The 23,867-nt window shown below is 38.4% G+C and overlaps 1 protein-coding gene across 1 annotated transcript in view; it reads left to right on the top strand.

The window, feature by feature from the left end:
* LOC585547 overlaps positions 1–23,867 on the top strand; it is a 46,499-nt gene that overhangs the window by 13,732 nt on the left and 8,900 nt on the right. Inside the window, exons 16-38 of the mRNA XM_030984938.1 lie at positions 106–221; positions 472–706; positions 1,219–1,408; positions 1,745–2,016; positions 4,859–4,995; positions 5,609–5,768; positions 6,940–7,119; positions 8,821–9,186; positions 9,411–9,521; positions 10,733–10,848; positions 11,099–11,333; positions 11,844–12,033; positions 12,511–12,776; positions 13,609–13,745; positions 16,405–16,564; positions 17,725–17,916; positions 18,427–18,780; positions 19,776–19,877; positions 20,370–20,714; positions 21,287–21,385; positions 22,074–22,303; positions 22,637–22,793; positions 23,144–23,257. Of these exons, the coding sequence (XP_030840798.1) occupies positions 106–221; positions 472–706; positions 1,219–1,408; positions 1,745–2,016; positions 4,859–4,995; positions 5,609–5,768; positions 6,940–7,119; positions 8,821–9,186; positions 9,411–9,521; positions 10,733–10,848; positions 11,099–11,333; positions 11,844–12,033; positions 12,511–12,776; positions 13,609–13,745; positions 16,405–16,564; positions 17,725–17,916; positions 18,427–18,780; positions 19,776–19,877; positions 20,370–20,714; positions 21,287–21,385; positions 22,074–22,303; positions 22,637–22,793; positions 23,144–23,257 (4,464 nt within the window). The remainder of the gene's footprint in view (positions 1–105; positions 222–471; positions 707–1,218; positions 1,409–1,744; positions 2,017–4,858; positions 4,996–5,608; positions 5,769–6,939; positions 7,120–8,820; positions 9,187–9,410; positions 9,522–10,732; positions 10,849–11,098; positions 11,334–11,843; positions 12,034–12,510; positions 12,777–13,608; positions 13,746–16,404; positions 16,565–17,724; positions 17,917–18,426; positions 18,781–19,775; positions 19,878–20,369; positions 20,715–21,286; positions 21,386–22,073; positions 22,304–22,636; positions 22,794–23,143; positions 23,258–23,867) is intronic.

Below are 23,867 nucleotides of genomic sequence, written 5' to 3' on the forward strand. Positions count from 1 at the left end.
GGTAATAGCACAATTCTAACCTTCCCTTGAGCGTATAAAAACAACTATTTCTCTCAAAGCAGTCATTAATACTATACTAATTTGGTATTATTTTCATTGACACAGCACCATGTGAAGACGTACCTCCAGTGTGCAAGAACCTCGTTCCGTATAGCTCCACTTACTTCCCGAATCCCTTTGCTGACACGAGAGAAGACGCTCTAGATAAGGTTGCTGGTCTGGTAAGTTACTGCGCTCTAGCACTTCAAAGAATAAATTCCTGCCAGGTCCCCATTTACATCACCTGGGTTGAGTGTGGCAAATGTAGATCAATGTCTTGCCAAAGGAGAGTGGTGCCGCCGCTGCTCTCGAACCGCGGACATTGTGATCGACAGTCCGGCGACTGAACCACTTGACCACGGCACCTCTACAGTATAACTTATCATTTGAATTGATTTCCTTCCGCTTACTTGTTCGTTTCCTATGATTTAGGACTCCATCATCAGTTGCCACAGTGACATGATGGAGCTGGTATGTAATACGTTCTTCCCTGAATGCATCCACAACGGACCCACCAGAAGACCATGCTTGTCAGGCTGTATAGATGTGACCGATGCGTGTGAACAACGCTATCAAGAAACGATTGGACAACCATGGCCAATCAACTGTACTCACTTCACGGATTCGCTACAAGACACCGATGGGTCTTGCTTAGGAGGACAAGGGGGTGTGTACTGCAAATTTTTCAAATCGAGGGGTCAGTGACACAAAGACGTAACTCCATTTTGGCCATTTTGAGAAAAAGAGGTTTATGTGTCACTGAGCACTTGGGCTTCACTAGCCATTGACTTCAATGGGGTGTTGGGTGGAGTTAAGTATTTGTGTTTCCTGGAAAGCCCACATTTTTCTGAACATGTTGATATCAAATACTCATTTTGGCAAAATATGGTGTTACGTCTTTGTGTCACTGAACCCTCGAAATGTTTTTTGTATATATCATGTTATTCCATCGTCCTATTTGATGTAGCTGAAATAGAATTCATTTCTCAATGTAATTTTTAGATGCTTATTATTTTTTTAAAATTGACGTTTTAGCTCATACCTGTTTTGCTTATACCTTCCGTTGTTATTATGTTCAATATGAAATTATGATCAAGACATGCATGATAGATGTAAACCGAAAATGTCAGTGAAACTGGTGACGGGTGACTTTGTCATCTGTTTGTCTTTTTAACACAGATTACTTAAACACCACCATTTGTGGCACCCGTCCAGCATACTCCCTAGGCCAGTCTCGAGTGGTGGGCGGGGCCGATGCTAAAGAAGGGGAATTCCCCTGGATGGTTTATCTTTACAGTCATGAAAGAGGACAAGTCTGCGGCGGTACCTTGATAGGTCCTGAATGGGTTGCCACAGCTGCCCACTGTGTGTAAGTATCATCCGGTGAACAGAATTTCAATCTCGGAAAACATCACCATATATGTTCTACATGTCATTACATGAAATGGGGTTACATCAGTACAATGTTATACATATACAGTAGGCTTGCGGGTGCACCATGTGAGCCGATCCGATACTTACAAGCAGCATATAATGTTATACATGTTCACTTAAAAATGAGGTTGAGGTGCAAAATAGTATTTCCTTTAGAGAATTTAGGGACAATTTGCATCGAAATTGCATCGAAAAAGAAGTCAGAGAACTTACAATACAAATTTAAATAAGTAAGACTAATCGAAGTATACTGGGGGGAAAACTCTTTCAGGGTCGATATTCCATATTGCGTGGATCGCATCATATTGGGTGACCTGCTTCTCTCCTCCCCCTCCAACCATCATCTAAACATCACTCCTGCCGAGATTATCCCCTATCTGGGATATGACCCTCGAACATCGGATGGGGATTTAGCTCTCATCAGATTATCGCAACCAGTGGACTTTACAGCTTTTGTAAGGCCAGCCTGTCTAGCGGAGTCATCGGACGAGGTGAAGGACTACAAGAGGTGCACCGTCAGTGGATGGGGTAACACCGAAGCCGGTAAGCATATCATGAGTGGCAGATTCAGATGGGCCTAAATGTGAATGACAATAGCTACAACCACAACAGCAGCAACAACAATGATGATAATTTTAATATTACTAATAATAATCATAATGATATATAATTAATAATAACAAAAATTATAATATCATTTGTTTATTTATATATTTATTATTTATTAAAACATCTTTATATAGGATAACATGTTCAGGTATACTGATAATGGTAAAGATAATGATAACAATAATGATAATAATCAGGATAATGATAATAGTAATAATATAGTATTAATTACTGCTTTGAGAGAAATAGTTGTTTTTATACGCTTATTCAAGCTTATTCAAGGGAAGGTTAGAATTGTGCTATTGCCCGAGGCGTGCCGAGGGCAATAGCCCAATACATCAGTTTACAGTTGTATCAGTGCGCATGCGCAGACAGAGGTCAGAGGTTATTGGCCCAAAAATTGGGGCCAATAACCTCTGACCTCTGGTATTTATGCGTAAATTAAGATTGCGCCCATGCAAATAATGATGTGCGCGCACAACGCAGCGCGTAGGCAGTGATATCATCAAAATTTGCATGGGCGCAATCTTAATTTACGCATAAATACATGACCTCTAGGTCATTGGCTTTGTTTAAAATGGCGCACACAACTGTAAACTGGTGTATTGTAACCTTCCCGACAGCGTATAAAAACAACTATTTCTCGAATATTAAAGCAGTCATTAATACTTTTATATGCAGAAAAAATTTTGACACCAACTTGGCCTTTCTCTTGTTTATCTGCATGGTTGTTTTTTATGAGTGTTTCTTTGAGAGTAGACTAGATCTAGATTCTAGTCTAAGCAAGATATTTTTACAATTTTAGGGGTGGGCCGCCCCTTTGGGGAATATGGAGAAAAACCTGCACTTTCATATGACACCTCACTTATTGAGTATCACTTTCAGGATCACGATCAATATTAGTTTGAATCTCTGGTAATTAAAACATCATGATCGAGTGCGCAGTGGCCAATGGAAATGCATAGGGATGTGTGTAATCTCTACGGGATGGATCTGCATCTGTCCGTGTGACGTACAAATCACTACAATCACCAGCATCTGGTTGTCGCGTACTAGAATCTAGATCTAGGCCTACTGAAAAAAAATTATGGAAGATTTCACGTACCCTTTTTGGTGTTCTTGCTGTCAGCATGTCTCGCATTTGATCCTCATCCAGAAGTTGAAATCTTGGGAGAGTTTCTACAGCCATTTTTGCCGTGTTTAAATCGAGATATATTGCCTTACTAAAAATGCCGACCAATTCTTCGCACACGTACGGTATCCGCGATCCCTCAAACCATTTTTTTAACATGTAAACCTATGGGTAACCATGGTTACTGGGATTTTAGAACTATTTTTAGAACTATTTTCCCCGTAACCATGGTAACCGGGATTTTAGAACTATTTTTTTGAACTATTACATGGGTTTGGAATTTTACCGGGAATTTTACAGGAATAGTTAAAGTTTATAAATGCAATTTCGACCAATCAGATGGCTGTTTTAAGTGAGGTATATAATAGTGATTAATCCAGCCATCTGATTGGTCGAAATTGCATTCATAAACTTTAACTATTCCTGTAAAATTCCAAACCCATGTAATAGTTCTAAAATCCCAGTAACCATGGTTACCGGGAAAATAGTTCAGTCTTGGTGAAATACCCATAGGTTTACATGTTAAAAAATGGTTTGAGCGATTGCGGATACCGTACGTGTGCGAAGAATTGGTCGGTAATTTCAATACAATTGAATCTCGATCGATCTTACCGACAATTTTATCTTGTATTGTTGACATGAAGACGAAAATAAACTTCCAAAAACAACATCTGCCGATAGATCTTGATCGTGAAGTTCGTGCCAATGCATTGCAAAAGTAAAAGAAGGGCCCGTTTATATGGAGCTGCCGCGAAGCATCCAGCACGCGAAGCCGTTTTCAATCCATTTTAATGTATACAGCAGAAAAAACTGCTTGGAATGGTATCAGTGTGCGATGGCCTAGCGGTCTAAGGCGGTGATTTTAGTCACATCATCGCTTGTACGCAGGAGATCGAATCTCATCTTCGACAAAAGTTTTTTTATTTTTTATTTTTTATTTTTTAGTTTACTCTCAAAGATACACTCATAAAAAACAACCGTGCAGATAAACTAGATAAAGGCCAAGGTGGTGTCATAAGTTGACTTTTTTTTCGGCATATGAAAGTATTAATGACTGCTTTAATATTCAGCCGAGGGCAATAGCCCAATTATAACCTTCCCGAGAGCGTATAAAAACAACTATTTCTCTCAAAGCAGTCATTAATTCTATATTATCAATAACAAATTATTTAAAAATAATAATAATAATAGTAATGATGATAATAATCGGCCCAACAGTGATACCAATAGTAATAGTGATAGTAATAGCAGTTTATTATATAGCATCTTTTCATTTAATTTACAGATTTAAGCGCCGAATGGTGTATTTTTACCCCTCATTGGATTTACTAACGATTCTGAGCTTCAAGTTCACAATCTCCTCTCCTATCGATCGAGAGCACCCAGCTGGCGCGCATATAGGCCTATGTATACACTATGTTCAAGATAATATTTCGTGATATTTTGAAATAACGATACCTTGTAACATGTATACAGAGAATTATCTTACTAATAGCTGTATATCATTGCCTGTAATGACCTCGTATGTAAACAATAACGGCAGATTTGTTATTTCTAAAAATAGTACCACCCACCGTAAGATCATTTCCCAACAACACAATGTGTCTTGAATAATACTTCCCTTCTTCCTGAGATATCTTACAGGTTTCAATGCAGATGTTTTGCAGAAAGCAATCGTACATTTGATCACAAATGATAGATGCGCAGAACTGTATGTGAATGCGACCTCGAATCAGATGATCTGCGCAGGTTATGAACGAGGGGGAATAGACACATGTCAGGTGAGAAATCCAGACAAGAACGGATCAAGCAGGATTTTTAATTTTTGTTATTTAAGTCGCACGATATTGTAAATATTTCATAGTCAAGCACAGAAAGGGGGTGGAGATTAATTATCGTCTCAAAATGGGGAGCATAATCTTGAAGTTGTGAAGTTAAGGCATGCCGCTTGGCTTTTAACACGTTCGATGGGGGAGGCAAGGGCCGGAAGTGTCCCCTCATTCTGCCAGTATTAACAGATACTTTACTGGATTAAGATCTAATATTTTGTAATTGCGAACATAACATTTTCCTCAGAGATAGGACTAATTGACGGAACAAAAATTGCATGCTATTGATGTAAGCAATCATGTACATGATCATAAGCCTAACACAATACATGTGCTAAAAATCCAGAATCTCCCTTATGGCAATAGAGTGCGCATACTGGGGTTGGAATATCCCAAAGGAAATTCCTATTACATTGTAACTCATTTTTTTTCTAACCATCAAATTTGTAAGCATCTTGGGATCTTATTGTGCAAGTATATACTGCTAAATTTTTCTCCCTATCAGCACCTTATCTTATCTTTTTTCCTTCTCCTTGGCGGGTTTCTCCTTAAAATCGCCATGCAGGGAGATAGTGGAGGTCCCTTGGTATGTGAAGGATCAGATGGTAGATGGCATCTTGTAGGAGCGACCAGCTGGGGTGATGGGTGTGCCGACCCAGGCAAACCAGGAATATATGCTAGAGTCTCTCAGTTTTGGCCATTCATCAAAGAAGTCTTGACAGGGAGTAAGATACACGATTAAAAGTAGCCAATCACGAAACTTGCATTTGTAACGGAAATAAGAATCCTTTTGGGATTTAAAAAAAAATAACACTGATAATAATAATAATAATAACTAGACATGTAATACTTGTTTGGAACAAGTATAGGTGGGCTGTTCCAACTAAAATTTGAGACAAAATAGAGCAAAAATAAGCGACATACTGCTAAAACACAATGTCGTGTAGATTCATGATGTGAACGAAATTCACCTTCCATAGGCATAACACGCAAATTAAGAAATTTCTGATATGTGCCCTTTAATCAAAATTTTCACTATGATGACGTCATTAAAATAAAAAATGGTGGTGACTGAGCTTGTAAAGAATTGTCTTAGCTTTGTAATCGTATTTTGTTTCCCCTCTCTAACATATATATATAATCTATAACCTATAACCTGTATCCTTGTTTGTTACGCAGATACTTACTATATAAATGTGTGATTCGCTTTTAAAAACGGAATATACCATTTCCCGTTTATCTTCGTAATAGCAGCTGAACCTGAATTCGTTAGAATCAATCTTAGCATTGGCGAAAGTTACAAGATAACTGCACCAAACTACCCTAATGATTACCCAGATAATTCACAGAAGATATGGGAGATTAGGTCACTTTGTTTGTTTTTTAATTAAGATTATTAAAAAATTAAAAACAAAAAATATTTGAAAGAATTGGTTTTTATATAAATAATTTGTTGTAGTTAGTGCTCACACTACCCCCCCCCCCCCACTCAGCGAAAAATGGTCTGTGCGGTTTTCAAATTCACATAGGGCAAAAAACAAAACAAAAATCATTATGCTCACTACCCCCTCCCCCCCCCCCCCTCACCCTGAATATATCTAGTAATCCTGTAAATGTGAAAATATTTGTTGTTGAAATTATCTCCCACATCAAAATCCGATTACAAATGTAGACTACAATACTCTCAATTTCGCATGAAAGAATTCAATGATAGCATTTATACTAAGCTAAAGAAGGTATACAAGGTGGAACGTTCAAAGAAAGAACTGATTTTGTTAAGGATCATTGTTATAATGAGAACAATAACTATAATAATTATGATTGCCATGATATTAATATTATTTTAATTTTTTATTTACATAATAATCATCATCATCGTCATTATTATTGCTCTAGAAATTCCTTTAAACGGATCTTGTGGACGGAGCTGCTGTACCGATTTATCAGAAAGCTGTAATCGAGGTGACTGTTTCTGTGATCAAGAGTGTTCTACACGAGGAGATTGCTGCTCGGACTTCCAAAACTTTTGCGAGTTTCAGTCTTCCACATCGACTCCCTCTTCCACAGAACGTCCAGGTATGAGACACGATATTGACAATATATGGGAAGGCATTGTTTAATAAACAAGATGAAAAGGCGGGAACAATTCTATGAAATGGACTATATCCTGTAAATTAGGTTCAACCAAATACATATCAATGACCCGTATTCTGAAGCTTGATATAACCAGGAAGCTGTAATGAATGGAGATCCCCTCCAAGAGGCCCCTTTGAAGCCATCCGTGGCACCGCGCGTCTTTTGTTTCCCCTACCGTAATCCCCTTATTCCCCATCCGAAACCGTACAGCTCCCTAGTAGCACTAGGTCATCCCTTTCCACACACAGCCCAGCCCAGCGAGCACGGCGGCTTTTGCTTTGTGTGCCCGTATTTGGGGTGAATAGTGGTGATAACTTGACAACTTCTAGCCCTCAATCAATAAATGCGCAAACATATAACACAATTTCATTTAGTTCTATAGGAAGATAAACCTTTAGACTACCTTCCTAGCTATGTACAAATTTCGGAAATTTTCGGAAAATGTCAATAATTAGATGAGAAAATCATGATGATGAAAACCTTTCATTTGCTCTAACTCACGATTTCCTTGGTCGATTTCGCTGGTTGAAATGGCCATGTCTTCAGTAGAGCTATCCGAGAATGGAAAAAGCATTTGATGACTAATATAAAGTTGCATTGGTCTTATGTTGTTAATTCTGTATTTTATATGTTATAGCTAAATACATCTTCACTGAACATGACTTAATTTTTCGGTGCCACGCATGGCTTCAAAACTCGATGCTTGCATATATTTGCAAAAGAGTGAATAGAGAAATTAGGGAAGCAGATGGCGTTGCGTAACATTTCATACTATTTGGAATTCCAGAGAGGGACTGTGCATTGATATGGACAGCTGTTGATGGAAATGATGGTTGGAGAGGGTTACATTTCTTTTTGTTAAGCCAGGTAAATCTTGAATATTTTTCCCTCGGAAAATTCTTTCGAGACGGTATCTCCATTCATTACAGCTTCCTAATATAACTTCAACAGCGGCCTCGAGCATGATTGAGATCCAGTCTTGATCTGCCCTTTAAACCGATTTGTTTTTATTCAAAAATCACATCCCCAAATCAGCTTTAACTTAAACTAAGCATGATCTAGGTCGGGTAGTAAAGTCTGGTTAAACGTAGGCTGGCATATAAGTTATAATCGAGTTCAAAATAATGTCTCATTGTTTTAACTCTGCTCAAATCCAAAGATCCACTTTGAACACTGGCCCTACACCTCACCCCCCCCCCCCCTACTTCAACAGAAGGCACTATAAACTGGGTTTGCGTACATTAATTAGTTAATGCTGATATTTAGAGATTTGAACATATTATAGCCGTGATTTTTGCGAGATGTGGCGATGGGATGAGATACGTGGGTACGTGTGGGTGAGTGTGTGTATGTGTGTATGCGTGCATGAAGCAATAACCCACTGTATTGGACTGAAAGAACAAAAACATAAACCAACATCCCAGATACCCGTTGCGTTGCAACACCCTCATCTCTGTCCATCCAATGATCTTCTGGATGGAAAGGCGACTATCGGAACATTGCACTTTCCTTGAGATATTCATTATGCTTTTTTATGTAAGGGTATCAGCCGCTTCCCATCCCAAAACACTGGTTCCAATACATTGCATTGTTGATCTTCTGTGAGAAGAAGGTTATCTTATGTCCATTTTTTCCTTCTAGATCGCTTAAATGAAACAGTGCCAATCGTGTTGGGCCTGGGAGATACTGAGAATATCTACAGCCCCAATTATCCACTCGAGTACTACAGCAACACTGATCTGACGTGGCACGCAATCGCTCCAGCTGGCTACAGCATTGTCATCACCTTCATCACCTTCGAAGTAGAGGTAGCGTATGACGCCCTCATCGTTTATCAAGGATTTACAGGGAACACCACTGAGAGAATACGGTCCAATGCATTAACAGGATACCAACTACCAGATCCTATTAAGACATTTGGTTCTTATGTGTGGTTGAGATTCAAAAGCGATGGGAGCATAGAAGATGGTGGATTTTTCGTCATACTGTCCGTCGAAGAGTCAATAGGTTTGTCTAAATGTTCCTTACTTCAGTATTGAGTCTATTGACTTACATGTTACATGACATTGAGACACAGAGAGACAGAATAAATTACTTTTATACAGCTAATTTACTATTTAATCCTTTTGAATTCCTTTATTTTATGATCGAATATTTGCAGTTTAAGTACCCTAGCAAAAATATAGACCTATTTTTTGTAATTCTTTTCGATTTGTTTTTTCGTTCCAAAGATTGCAATAATGACGACATGATCAATTGTTCAAACGGAATTTGCATTTCCAAAAATGCTACATGTGATGGATTCAACGATTGTCTAGACTTTTCAGACGAGGATTACTGCCGTAAGTACTTGAATTATATGTGCATTTTCATTGTCAAGTTTTGTGTTATCATTTCATTTGTGGTTCAGTTTTTAATTGGAAAGTTTACATGAATCCAACCTCTTGCACAGACTTATAAGGGTTTCTAATAGATCAAACCGATATAAAGCACTAGTGCCTTCATATAATTTATCTACTCGGTCATTTCGGGTGTAACACAAAATTGAAATAAACACAAAAGTAAAATTGTTTGCCACATAGATATTAAATTTAGATTTCTTTCATTTAATTAATTCCTTCTATTTCCAGAAACACAATACCAGACGATGACATATATAGAGAATGTAAATATATGATAATAACAAAGAGGAACAACATCAATAACTAATGCCTGTGAATTACTCATTTTTGTTTAAGGGCTCTCCCCCATGGTTGTTACGTCATGGTTGTTACGTCCTCTTTTGGCATAGCTCGGACAATGGCGACATAAAACTATTTTCACAGTGCTATAGTATTGGAAGGTCGATATTGGTCATTATATACCTCACTTAAGTAATCCAGCAATCTGATTGGTCGAAATTGCATTCATAAACTTTAACTGTTCGTGAAAATTCCCGGTAACCATGGTTAAAAAACAGTTCAAAATCCCAATAACCATGGTTATTGGGAAAATAGGTCAGTCTCCATGGTTACCCCATAGGTTTACATGTTAAAAAAATTTCTGAGCGATCGAGGATACCGTACGTGTGCGAAGAATTGGTCGGTAATTTCAATACAATTGAATCTCGATCGATCTTACCGACAATTTTATCTTGCATTGTTGACATGAAGACGAAAATAAACTTCCAAAAACAAAAAACAACATCTGCCGATAGATCTTGATCTAAGTTCGTGCCAATCTGCATTGCAAAAGTAAAAGAAGGGCCTGTTTAATGGAGCAGCGGCGAAGCATCGACCACGCGAAGCCGTTTTCAATTCATTTTAATGTATATATTAAAGAAAACTACTACGCATAGTGACAGAGTGCGCTGGCCGAGAAGTTTAATGCGCCGACTTACATGATATCTTCTTTGATACGCAAGGGTTCGAGTCCCATCTTCGACAAAAGTTTTTTTCGGCACGCCTCGGGTAATAGCACAATTCTAACCTTCCCTTGAGCGTATAAAAACAACTATTTCTCTCAAAGCAGTCATTAATACTATACTAATTTGGTATTATTTTCATTGACACAGCACCATGTGAAGACGTACCTCCAGTGTGCAAGAACCTCGTTCCGTATAGCTCCACTTACTTCCCGAATCCCTTTGCTGACACGAGAGAAGACGCTCTAGATAAGGTTGCTGGTCTGGTAAGTTACTGCGCTCTAGCACTTCAAAGAATAAATTCCTGCCAGGTCCCCATTTACATCACCTGGGTTGAGTGTGGCAAATGTAGATCAATGTCTTGCCAAAGGAGAGTGGTGCCGCCGCTGCTCTCGAACCGCGGACATTGTGATCGACAGTCCGGCGACTGAACCACTTGACCACGGCACCTCTACAGTATAACTTATCATTTGAATTGATTTCCTTCCGCTTACTTGTTCGTCTCCTATGATTTAGGACTCCATCATCAGTTGCCACAGTGACATGATGGAGCTGGTATGTAATACGTTCTTCCCTGAATGCATCCACAACGGACCCACCAGAAGACCATGCTTGTCAGGCTGTATAGATGTGACCGATGCGTGTGAACAACGCTATCAAGAAACGATTGGACAACCATGGCCAATCAACTGTACTCACTTCACGGATTCGCTACAAGACACCGATGGGTCTTGCTTAGGAGGACAAGGGGGTGTGTACTGCAATTTTTTTCAAATCGAGGGGTCAGTGACACAAAGACGTAACTCCATTTTGGCCATTTTGAGAAAAAGAGGTTTATGTGTCACTGAGCACTTGGGCTTCACTAGCCATTGACTTCAATGGGGTGTTGGGTGGAGTTAAGTCTTGCTGTTTCCTGGAAAGCCCACATTTTTCTGAACATTTTGATATCAAAGACTCATTTTGGCAAAATATGGTGTTACGTCTTTGTGTCACTGAACCCTCGAAATGTTTTTTGTATATATCATTTTATGCCATCGTCCTATTTGATGTAGCTAAAATAGAATTCATTTCTCAATGCAATTTTTAGATGCTCATTATTTAAAATAAATTGACGATTTAGCTCAGACATGTTTAGCTTTTACCTTCCGTTGCTATTATGTTCATTATAAAATTATGATCAAGACATGCATAGATTTAAACTGAAAATTTCAGTGAAACGGGTGACAGGTGACTTTGTCATCTTTTTGTCTTTTTAACACAGATTACTTAAACACCACCATTTGTGGCACCCGTCCAGCATACACCCCAGACCAGTCTCGAGTGGTGGGCGGGGCCGATGCTAAAGAAGGGGAGTTCCCCTGGATGGTTTATCTTTACAGTCATGAAAGAGGACAAGTCTGCGGCGGTACCTTGATAGGTCCTGAATGGGTTGTCACAGCTGCACACTGTGTGTAAGTATCATCCGCTGAACAGAATTTCAATCTCGGAAAACATCACCATTTGTTCTGCATGCTATATACACTGTTGGTCATACTGGTGGAATAATTATTTTTGCCCCAATTTATTGAATGATTTTGACAATTATTTATTCCTAATAGATCTAGATAATAGTATACATTCTCAGATTTTATTGAATGACAATTGGGGAGTGTTTGTTTTGCGTGACTGCTAAAGCTTGTGTGTGCTACTGTGCTAATCAACTAGGGGACCTACGTCCTTAAGTCATAACTGACAGTAATGGGGATTAATGCCTCATAAAAGGGCACTAATAAAGCACATCGACACGGTTTTTATCTTGGGGGCTCACAGTAACAAGGCCTTTGCTTAGCCAATGAATCATGACTGTACGCAGCGGGCGCTAGGGTACGTCGACGCCCCCACACAAAAAATAAACAAAGAAAATACAATAAATTATCAAACTCTTTCAGGGTCGATATTCCATATTCCGTGGATCACATCATATTGGGTGACCTGCTTCTCTCCTCCCCCTCTAACCATCATCTAAACATCACTCCTGCCGAGATTATCCCCTATCCGGGATATTACTTTCCGAATGGGGATTTAGCTCTCATCAGATTATCGCAACCAGTGGACTTTACAGCTTTTGTAAGGCCAGCCTGTCTAGCGGAGTCCTCAGAAGAGGTGAAGGACTACAAGAGGTGCACCGTCAGTGGATGGGGTAACACCGAAGCCGGTAAGCACATCATGAGTGGCAGAGTCAGATGGGCCTAAATGTGAATGAGTAGTTACAACAATATTAGCAATAACAATGATAATAATTATACTAATAAGGATACAAATAATATTAATAATAATAATTTTGATATTAATAATCATCAAAATTATATTAATAATAAAAATTGATTAATAAGAAAATAATAACAAAAATGATAATATCATTTATTATCTATTTATATATTTATTATTTATTAAAACATCTTTATACAGGATTTCATGTTCAGGTATACTGATTATGATAAAGATAATGATAACAATAATGATAATAATCAGGATAATGATAATGGTAATAATAGTGATTATCATTTTTAAAACAAAAATAATAATAATAATAAAGATGATGATAATAATCGGCCAACAGTGATACCAAAAGTAATAATGATAGTAATAGCAGTTTAATATAAAGCGCTTTTTCATTTAATTTACAGATTTAGGCGCTGAATGGTGTATTTTTACCCCGGCCATTGGATTTACTAACGATTCTGAGCTTCAAGTTCACATTCCCCTCTCCTATCGATCGAGAGCACCCAGCTGGCGCGCATATAGGCCTATATATACACTATGTTCAAGATAATATTTCGTGATATTTTAAAATAACGATACCTTGTTACATGTATACAGAGAATTATCTTACTAATAGCTGTATATCATTGACTGTAATGACCTTGTTTGTAAACAATTAAGGCAGATTTGTAATTTCCAAAATAGTACCACCCACTGTAAGATCATTTCCCAACATCACAATTTGTCTTGAATAATACTTCCCTTCTTCCTGAGATATCTTACAGGTTTCGATGCAGATGTTTTGCAGAAAGCAATCGTACATTTGATCACAAATGAGAGATGCGCAGAACTGTATGTGAATAGGACCTCGGATCAGATGATCTGCGCAGGGTATGAACGAGGTGGGATAGACACATGTCAGGTGAGAAATTCAGACAATAGCTGATCAAGAAGAATTTTTTTTTTTAAATTAAATCGCACGATATTGTAAATATTTCGTAGTTAAGCACAAAAAGGGGGTGGAGATTAATTATCGTCTCACAATGGGGAGCATACCCATAGGAAAGTGAAAAGTATGCCGCAGACCTGCCGCAGACCTGCCGCAGATCTGCGGCAGACTTTTAGTCTGCGGCAAAAAAGTATGCCGAAGTATGCGGCAGAAGGAAATTTTGCTGCAGACTTGCCGCATACCAGTATGCCACAGGAACAGTCTGCGGCAGATCTGCGGCAGGATGAAATTTTGCTCCAGACTTGCCGCATACCAGTATGCCACAGGAACAGTCTGCGGCAGATCTGCGGCAGGATGAAACTTTGCTCCAGACTTGCCGCTTACTAGTATGCCACAGGAATAGTCTGCGGCAGATCTGCGGCAGATCTGCGGCAGATGAAACTTTGCTCCAGACTTGCCGCATAATAAGAGGAATTTATTACATAAGAGGAGACTGAGGAATTAACGGACTGTTTCAAACTTTTTTGTTGTGCCATATGTGATCTTATCTTCAGCCCCACTAACTCACTTTTTTGTTGTAACTACCCAAGACGAAAATCCAATTGAAACTAATTGAACACCAATTGAATTTTCAATTGGTTTCAATTGGTCTCAATAGGTTTTAACAGGTTTCAATGGGACTTAATACGACTTCAGATGGTTTCAATTGGTCCAGATTGTCCCTATTGGACCAATTGGGCCCATTAATTGGCCCCATTGGTCTATGCCCCATTAGACTTTAATGGGACCCCATTGGCCTGAAGTTGGACTTCAATTGGTCCAATTGAAACCAATTGAAAACCTTTTAAAGTCTAATGGGGCAGATTGGTCCAATTGAAATCCCATTAAAGTCTAATAGGGCCAATTGAAACCAATTGAAACCAATCATCTCATGCATATTCATTATTACTTTACACGTGTGACAGAAAAATACATTTATCATGATTTGTTAAGCAAATTAAGACAATGCACATCATTTTTGTGATTTCTTTTTTCCTTTTGCCATTATTAACCAATAGATTATTTTGTCTGATCATGTTACAATTACATTCACGTTTTAGCAATAGATTGATAGATTGATATTGATTATATGATTACTAACCAAGAAACAATATACATATTTAGTATATATATATAAGTGTACGAGCCTGTATCACTTTAAATGTTACTCTTGAATACACTTCTAATGATCTATGTGATGGAGTTAATACAATTGAGAATAGAATATACCTAATTGGTAATATCGATATATATTGGTATTACTGATTTCACTTTGGGGAAGAAAACAACTAATATAGCTGATTTAAAATCAAAACAAATTTATGTACAATTAATAAAGAAAGATGATTTTAAACCTTTGGTTTTTGAGACAATTGGAAGGAACTATGGTTTTTCCTGTAAGGAAATAGAAAACATATTTTTAAGACTAAGACAGTGTACACTTAACAGTCGATTAAGAGAGTTTCAGTTCAAACTTATACATAATATATTATATACAAACCATCACCTCTTCCGTTTTGGTCTTGTCTCGACTAACTCATGCTCATTTTGCGAAAAAGATGAAGAAACATATAAACATTTATTCTATACTTGTGAATTTGCACAATCAGTGTGGGAAATGTGCACGAGATTTTTAGACTTTGAAATACATAACTGTAGTTTGGAGGAAATTCTGTATGGGAAAGAGGAGAGAAATAAAGGAAAATATCAATTAATGAATCATGTTTTAATTCTTGTTAAATATCTGATTTATAGAAATAGAGAACTTAAAAAACCACCCTCTTTTAATGAAATAAAGAATAGTATAATAGGGGATAAAGTAGAAGAAAGGAAATTGGCAGCAATGAGGGGAACTCTCACTATTCATTTTTCTAAATGGGAAAACCTGAGTATTAGACAAACAATTGGAACCCAGAGCCAGTCGTCCACCGGTTAAGAGGGGGGGGGGGGTGGGGATAAGGGAGAGGTCGGGTAGGGTAGGGTTAACAAACAGAAAAATATATAACAGGAAAAAAGAAAGAAAAAAAAATGAAGTATCGATCAGTTTATCACTGGTTCTTCTACATGCATACTTTATTGCCACGTACTGGATATGAAAGAGTATGCGGCAGGTCTGCAGCAGGTCTATATGAGATATGAATATTCATTATGAAGAGTCTGCGGCAGGTCTGCAGCAGACTCTTCATCATACTGAAAGAGTATGCGGCAAGTCTGCGGCAAGTCTGCGGCAAAACTAATTTGCATGTGAAAAAGATGACTGTCTGCGGCAGGTCTGCTGCAGATCTGCGGCAAATCTAAGGCCTAATTGAACAAAAATTGCATGCTATGGATGTCAGCATACATGATATAAGCCTAACAGAATACATTTACATGTGCTGAAAATTTAGAATCTCCCTTATGGCAATGGAGTGCGCATACTGGGGTTGGAATATCCCCAAGGAAATTCCTAATACATTGTAACTCATCAACGTTTCAAGCATCTTGGTATTTTATTTTGCAAGTATAAATTGCTAATTTTTTCTCCTTATCAGCACCTTATTTTATCTTTTTTTTTCTTCTCCTTGGCGGGTTTCTCCTTAAAATCGCCATGCAGGGAGATAGTGGAGGTCCCTTGGTATGTGAAGGATCAGATGGTAGATGGCATCTTGTAGGAGCGACCAGCTGGGGTGATGGGTGTGCCGACCCAGGCAAACCAGGAATATATGCTAGAGTCTCTCAGTTTTGGCCATTCATCAAAGAAGTCTTGACAGGGAGTAAGATAAACGATTAAAAGTAGCCAATCACGAAACTTGCATTTGTAACGGAAATAAGAATCCTTTTGGGATTAAAAAAAAATAACACTGATAATAATAATAATAATAACTAGGCATGTAATACTTGGTTGGAACAAGTATAGGTGGGCTGTTCCAACTGAATTTTGAGACAAAATAGAGCAAAAATAAGCGACATACTGCTAAAAAACAATGTCATGTAGATTCATGATGTGAACGAAATTAACCTTCCATAGGCATAACACGCAAATTATTCACTATATTTCACTATGATGACGTCATTAAAATAAAAAATGGTGGTGACTGAGCTTGTAGAGAAATGTCTTAGCTTTGTAATTGTATTTTGTTTTCCTTCTCTAACATATAACCTATAACCTGTATCCTCGGTTGCTCTATAAATTAGATTGTTTTCTGCTCGTTTGTAACGCAGATACTAACTATATGAATGTTTAATTCTCTTTTAAAAACGGAATATACCATTTCCCGTTTATCTTCGTAATAACAGCTGAACCTGAATTCGTTAGAATCAACCTTAGCATTGGCGAAAGCTACAAGATAACTGCACCAAACTACCCTAATGATTACCCAGATAATTCACAGAAGATATGGGAGATTGGGTCACTTTTTTGTTTTTTAATTAAGATTATTATTATTAAAAAATAAAAAATAAAAAATATTTAAAAGAAATGGTTTTATATAATTTTTTGTAGTTAGTGCTCACACTACCCCCCCCCCCCCCACTGAGCGAAAAACGATCTGTGCGGTTTTCAAATTCACGGGGGCTAAAACCAACAAAAAAACATTATGTTCACTACCCCCCCCCCCCCCCCCTCACCCTGAATATATCTAGTAACCCTGTAGATGTGAGAATATTTGTTGTTGAAATTATCTCCCACATCATGATCCGATTACAAATGTAGACTACAATACTCTCAATTTCGCATGAAAGAATTATGATAGCATTTATACTAAGCTAAAGAAGGCATACAAGGTGGAACGTTCAGACAAAGAACTGATTTTGTTAAGGATCATTGTCATAATGAGAACAATAACTATAATAATTATGATTGCCATGATATTAATATTATTTTATTTTGTTATTAAAATAATAATCATCATCATCGTCATTATTATCGCTTTAGGAATTCCTTTTAACGGATCTTGTGGACGGAGCTGCTGTACCGATTTATCAGAAAGCTGTAATCGAGGTGACTGTTTCTGTGATCAAGAGTGTTCTACACGAGGAGATTGCTGCTCGGACTTCCAAGACTTTTGCGAGTTTCAGTCTTCCACATCGACTCCCTCTTCCACAGAACGTCCAGGTATACGTCCAGGTATACTTCAACAGAAGGCACTATAAACTGGGTTTGCGTGCAATAATTAGTTAATGCTGATATTTAGAGATTTTAACATTATTGTAGCAGTGATTTATGCGAGATATGACGATGGGATGAGATATGTGGGTACGTGTGGGTGAGTGCGTGTGGGTGAGTATGCGTGCAAGAAGCAATAATCAACTGTATTAGACTCGAAGGGTACCTCCAGTTCTCGTGCGTCGCTCCATTTTCTAAACATTGATAAGGATATTCTTCACTTTTTTTAAACCCTGGTTTAACTGGTTAAAACAAATGAACAAAAAACTAATTTAACACCCCGCCAACCCCCCCCCCCCCCCCCCACACACACACACACATACACACACAAATCATCGAGTGGCATTATCTTATCTTGTATCATTAAACACGTTGATGAGGACGTAAAGGTTATCAACATTAATATCGCTGCACATTCAACAGATATTTAATTCAGTCATATATAAATCAGTATTTTTTCTTATTCAACAGCGATGATAGTCATTGACTTTGAGATAGGAGAGACGGAGGAAATAATTTCACCAAACTTCCCTCAAGTTTACCCAAACAATGTTGAAATGTTGTGGTATGTCCGCGCCCCTACCAACTACAGTGTCAGCCTCCGATTCGCCGAGTTCAGCACAGAACCAAACTTTGACTTCCTTAACGTGTATGAGGGTCTCCTGCCGTCATTCGGGGAGAGCACGAGGATCGCCTCTCTAACTGGGGATGAGCGTATTGATGACATCTTGTATTTGGGTTCATACTTGTGGCTAGAGTTTATAACTGACTCTGTTATCGGCTCCTATGGATTCAGACTTGTGTTAAGTGTGGTGAATACTGAAGGTGGGTCCTATTTTTGTTTGCTTCCGATTGCCATAAAAGACTTCTCAATTGGAGTGTGATGGGGAAAAGTGGACCCTTGTCCCTACGCACCACACCGTATTGATGATTACATCATTTATATACATAAGATATTGTGGTTTTAGTCAATACAGGTAATTTCTTTTACCTGTCCTGCTAACCACTGTTGAGTTTCATTGGTATCGCGGTTCATTCACTTGACTCTCAATCCAGGGGTTGCGGGTTTAAATCCCAGCCCGGCAGTTACGTCTTTTAGCAACACGTTAATCCACATTTGCCACACTCCACCTAGGTGTAAATGGATACCTGGCAACTCTGGGTTGATAATAATTGCAAGGCCCGCATGAAGAGCAGTATTGAATACGGAGATGGCTACTTGGTGAATAAGACCAAACCAGCCAGACTTTGTAGTGCTTTAAAGCTTTGTTATGATTTTTAATATGATCAAACCTATAGATTTCCTCAAAACGCTAAATAGATAAAAGTTGAATAATTTCGTGGAATAGAAAGCTTATCAGCCAGAGAGCTACCGTCTATGATACAGTTGGTCTTACTTAGAGCTTTGCATTATATTACTGTCGTTAACAAGACAGTGTCAAGCGACTTGCAATGGCACAAAGTAGCCAAAAACGTACTAGCTAGTATACCCAAGACGATTAAGCATCTATGATTCTATGTTACTATGGTTACTGAAATCTTAATGTACTCTCCAAATGTACGGGACTGAAAATCCTCTCTTTGTGGAGTAATTATTAGAAATCACTTCGCTTTGTAGTTGACATACACTCTTAACATGCTTTATAAACTGGAGTCCATTCTCAAGAGTAGTTAAAAACACGATACATTGTAATGGATTCCATGGTGAATTTTGAGTAGATTTAAGTCACAGTGATCCCTAAAATCGTCTAATATGGGTCCTGGAAGCGGGGATTTTTACACTCGAGAGTAAAACATGTTATTTCTGTTATATCCCGCAGAGCAAATTAGGAGTTGTTATAGCAGCGGTAAGGCAATACTTCTTTCATCTTTTTGTGATGGAGCGCTGGACTGTCCCGATGGAACAGACGAACAAAATTGCCGTAAGCCCATTTCTATCGTTCCATCATTGTGATTCATCTATTCTGCTTATCATTGAACTCTCATTTGTCCATCGTTCAGTCTAAATCATTCTATCTATCTATACATCAATGTGTGTGTGGACGTTGGTACCTGTGTGTGTGTGTGTGTGTGTGTTGTTCTCTCCTTCCCTAAGGAAAGATTTTTACAAGTGCACCATCTACCCAGGGAGTTGTGACAACTCACTGATCTACCCTACCTCTCTGGGCTATCTGAAAAAATCTGGTATGTACAAATAAACTTTACTCAAAAACCAAAAGTTTATCCTTTCTTTTCATCCTAATTCTAATGTTCCCCTAATCTATATCCCAGTGTGTCTCTCCGTCACTCCCTTGATTTTTAGTGTCTTAAGTCTTTAGTTAGGTTCCTGCATGCTATCCCATCCATTCTTTGTCTCCTCTTGTTCCATTATGTAGTAATATTGATTGAACTACTTGTCCTGTGTTGATTTACAGCTCCCTTCCAGTTAGCTGCTGGAGAAAGCACAAACTTTGTGTCACGTTCCATCCCTGACTACTTCGGCCCTACACCCCTTGAATGGACGGTCACATCGGCCGACACCGACCTCGCTCTCGTAGTCAAGGTCGAATACATCTCCTTGCTGGTCGGTGACTCCATCACATTCCGAACCATCGGGGCAGACAGCGGTGAGGACTATGTTTGGACCTTAGATGGACCGCTCAATCAGGATTACAGTCAGGCTGCTGATAAGGTCTTCCCAAGCGGAGGTCTCGTCATAGAGGCATCCCTCAATGGAACGAGAGATTTTGACATGAAGGTGATGTCTGTTCTTCCACAAGGTATGTGATGCCTTCAATCATTGATTTAGATGACGATAGTTCCAGGCGTTTTTCTAAAGTCATTTCCTGCTTCTTACACGAGAGCTTTTCAATCCCGTTTTGGGGGTAAATAAACAATATGTCGCCTGTTATTTGTCGGGCAAGCACACAAGAATACAATTTGCACCACACTGTTTCCTCCTTACCAAGAATTTGCCAAACGATGTATAAGTTATTCTCCCGTCCTCAAACGATGTATTACACACTGTTTAATAAGTTTCTTTTCTTACAATATCTGTGCTATGAACGTAAATGTGATTGTATTGATATTTTTATATAAATGAAGCAGTGTATGGTTCATTCGTTCATCAGTTTTGAGACCAGCAGTTTTATATGTGACTATCATTAATGTGTGTCCTTGTACCCATGTACGTAGTATTTTATTGCTCTACCTTTATCTAATCCAGGTATAGTATTTGAATGGTGTTTTTTTTAAACTAATTATCTTGTACTGTAAAGCGCTTAGAGACGTCATAGATGCATTGCATGAGCGCTATATAAAAGCGGAGTTATTATCATTATTTCATGTGCAGACATCACAGGTTGTGAAGGAAGTGACAGACTTATCACCCCGAAGAACACTTGTGATGGTATTGTGGACTGTCCAGACTTCAGTGACGAGCAGGATTGTGGTAAATACATGAACTTTGAATGGATAATTTTATAAAGGCTTACAATAATTATCTGAGTTGAAAGGAATGTACGAATATTTTAAATATAATTTAAGCACTTTATGGTTCATTTGCTGATCGGTTTCGAGGCCAGCAGTTCGTAAAATTACAGTGTATGTTTAAAAAAAGATCATATCAGTCGGAGGGTGGAATGGGGGTAAAAATTGTATGACTGGAGTTTTTTGTTTGATACTTCTGTCCTGTACCTCTGTTGTTATACTGTACAGACATGATAGATGATTTATTGTACAGATTAAAAAATAAATATGAGCTTCCTCATTCTTTATACATGTAGGTCAGCTTGGAAGAATATCATAATTATAATACTAATGTCCGCTGATGATGATTGCCCTTCACATCTCTCAAACCTCATGCGTGTATTCCCATATGTATACCCCTTTTTCGTGAGCAATGCACCATACCTTCTGCAAGATAGTGTCACTTCATTCTCATTTTCGTGATTCCGAAACATGCAGTATACACTTAGGCTATTCTTAGGCTATACTGCATAATCAGCCTTCCCAATAGCTTACAGGCAGCGTCTTTCACAACTGATTCTCATTACCAGAAATCAATTTAATACTTAATAATAATAATCAGTATTTTATAGTTAAACGTCTCTTGGCCTTTTAAAATTGATTTCCCTTAGTTCCTTTGGAAAGTATTGCACTGAACCTTGGACAAGTAGCTACCATTGAGACTCTTGGCTATCCAGAACTCCTAAAAACGTCTTTAGCTCTGCGAATGACATGGACAATACGCACAGGGTCTGAGTCACGACTTCGAGTGGATATCCAACGTTTTGTCACGGAAGCATCCCACACACTTACCATTGGTACCGGCTTGGATGCCACGGATGAGAGCAGTATTGTATTCAAGGTGACAATAGATTCATTGCGGTATTTTACGCATATTGTGTTCGTGCGTGTGTGCATGTCTGTGAGTGTGTTTGGTCACTATTCATACTAAACCTGTTTACTATTATTTTAACATGGGCATGCTCCTCCCTAGAACCCCTAGTCTAACTATTTAATTCACCTACCTTCAACTTGTTGGTGTGTCTGGCAAACCTGCGGTAAGCCATAGAAGCGTTAAAAGAAACCTTTCATCAAGCATAAATTAATCAAACATGTCTATCCAATCATTGAAATATCGTTTATTTTGTTTTTAAACAAACCCTGAAATGAGTTATTGGTCTATTATGATTTTCAGCTGGAAATGATTCCGTTTGTTAGTCGGCCTGGTGCAGAAGTAGGGGATATAAGTCCGCCAGGGAACTCGATGTGGATCCGTATAGAGAAGCCTTTTACGAGTCGTCCTGCTGAACTGGTTCTTTTCGCAAGAATAGAAGCAGTAACTGAGGAATCGTGTAAGACATCTATATCTTAAGCATGTTAATTACAAGCCGTGTGCGATTGTGCATTATGAATGTAGTCATTCATTGGATGATATGTCAATTATTTTGTAGTTGTTTTTAAATTTTGCCTCTATGTATTGAAATTACTTGCTTTTGGTGACATCCTTGTGGATTTCAAAGATAAACTTTTATTTCGTCCTAATGTTTCTTAATTATGTGGCACCCAAACAATTGTTCTTTCGACTCAAAGCGACCTTTCATTTTCATGTTCTTAAACACGCAACGCAGGACAGATCTTTTTTTAATACTCCTTTAAAAACCCACCACTAGTAGTATGGTAATGATTTTCAAATATTTTTCAGTGCAATGTCCATCGAATCAACTATCTTGTGGAGGTATTTTCCCCGGATGTTACAACGAAGCCAGCACCTGCGATGGCGTCAATGATTGCTTTGATGGTGCAGACGAGGATTGCGGTAAGTTTTAGCTGTACTCAATCATACCGCTAAACCGACCTCACTCCGACTCCACACCGACCGATTATTGGCCATTCAAGGCTAGAGGAATCTTTGTGCGGTCTGCTGTTAGTCTGGGGTCGTTCTTGCAGGTGTGACTGGAACGTCAACTTTTCTTAAAATCAACGGTTATTGCTTTGGTGATTCGGTAGAGGGTAGTGCACGACGTTTTACTTGAATCTTTAAAGATTGCTCTGGTAGTTAAGATGGGTCGGCTAATCCTTCCAAGACGTCAGAAATTGCTCTGATGCTTCCGATGGCTATTCCAGTAAATGCGACCTGTTCTGTCAGGAACTGCCTGTGATTATGACAGTTGAGCAGGAATTTTATCCGTACAGGTTTTCAAAAAGAATGTCCATGTCTTCTTTGACGAATTGAATGGCTCGTTTGACGAGTGTAAGTTGTTCAGTCGTCTGATGAACTACCCATAATTTCCTATAGGGCTGATGAAGATTGCAAACGTTTTCGGCATTATGGCCGGTTAAGAAAATATTGGGATCAATAACAAGTCAGAGAACTATCAAGTGGAGTTTTTGTCCTCTTTGGTTTAATATTCAAAGCTTATGATGAA

This window comes from Strongylocentrotus purpuratus, unplaced genomic scaffold (assembly GCF_000002235.5).
Source record: "Strongylocentrotus purpuratus isolate Spur 01 unplaced genomic scaffold, Spur_5.0 spur5_scaffold_14, whole genome shotgun sequence".
Taxonomy (NCBI): domain Eukaryota; kingdom Metazoa; phylum Echinodermata; class Echinoidea; order Camarodonta; family Strongylocentrotidae; genus Strongylocentrotus; species Strongylocentrotus purpuratus.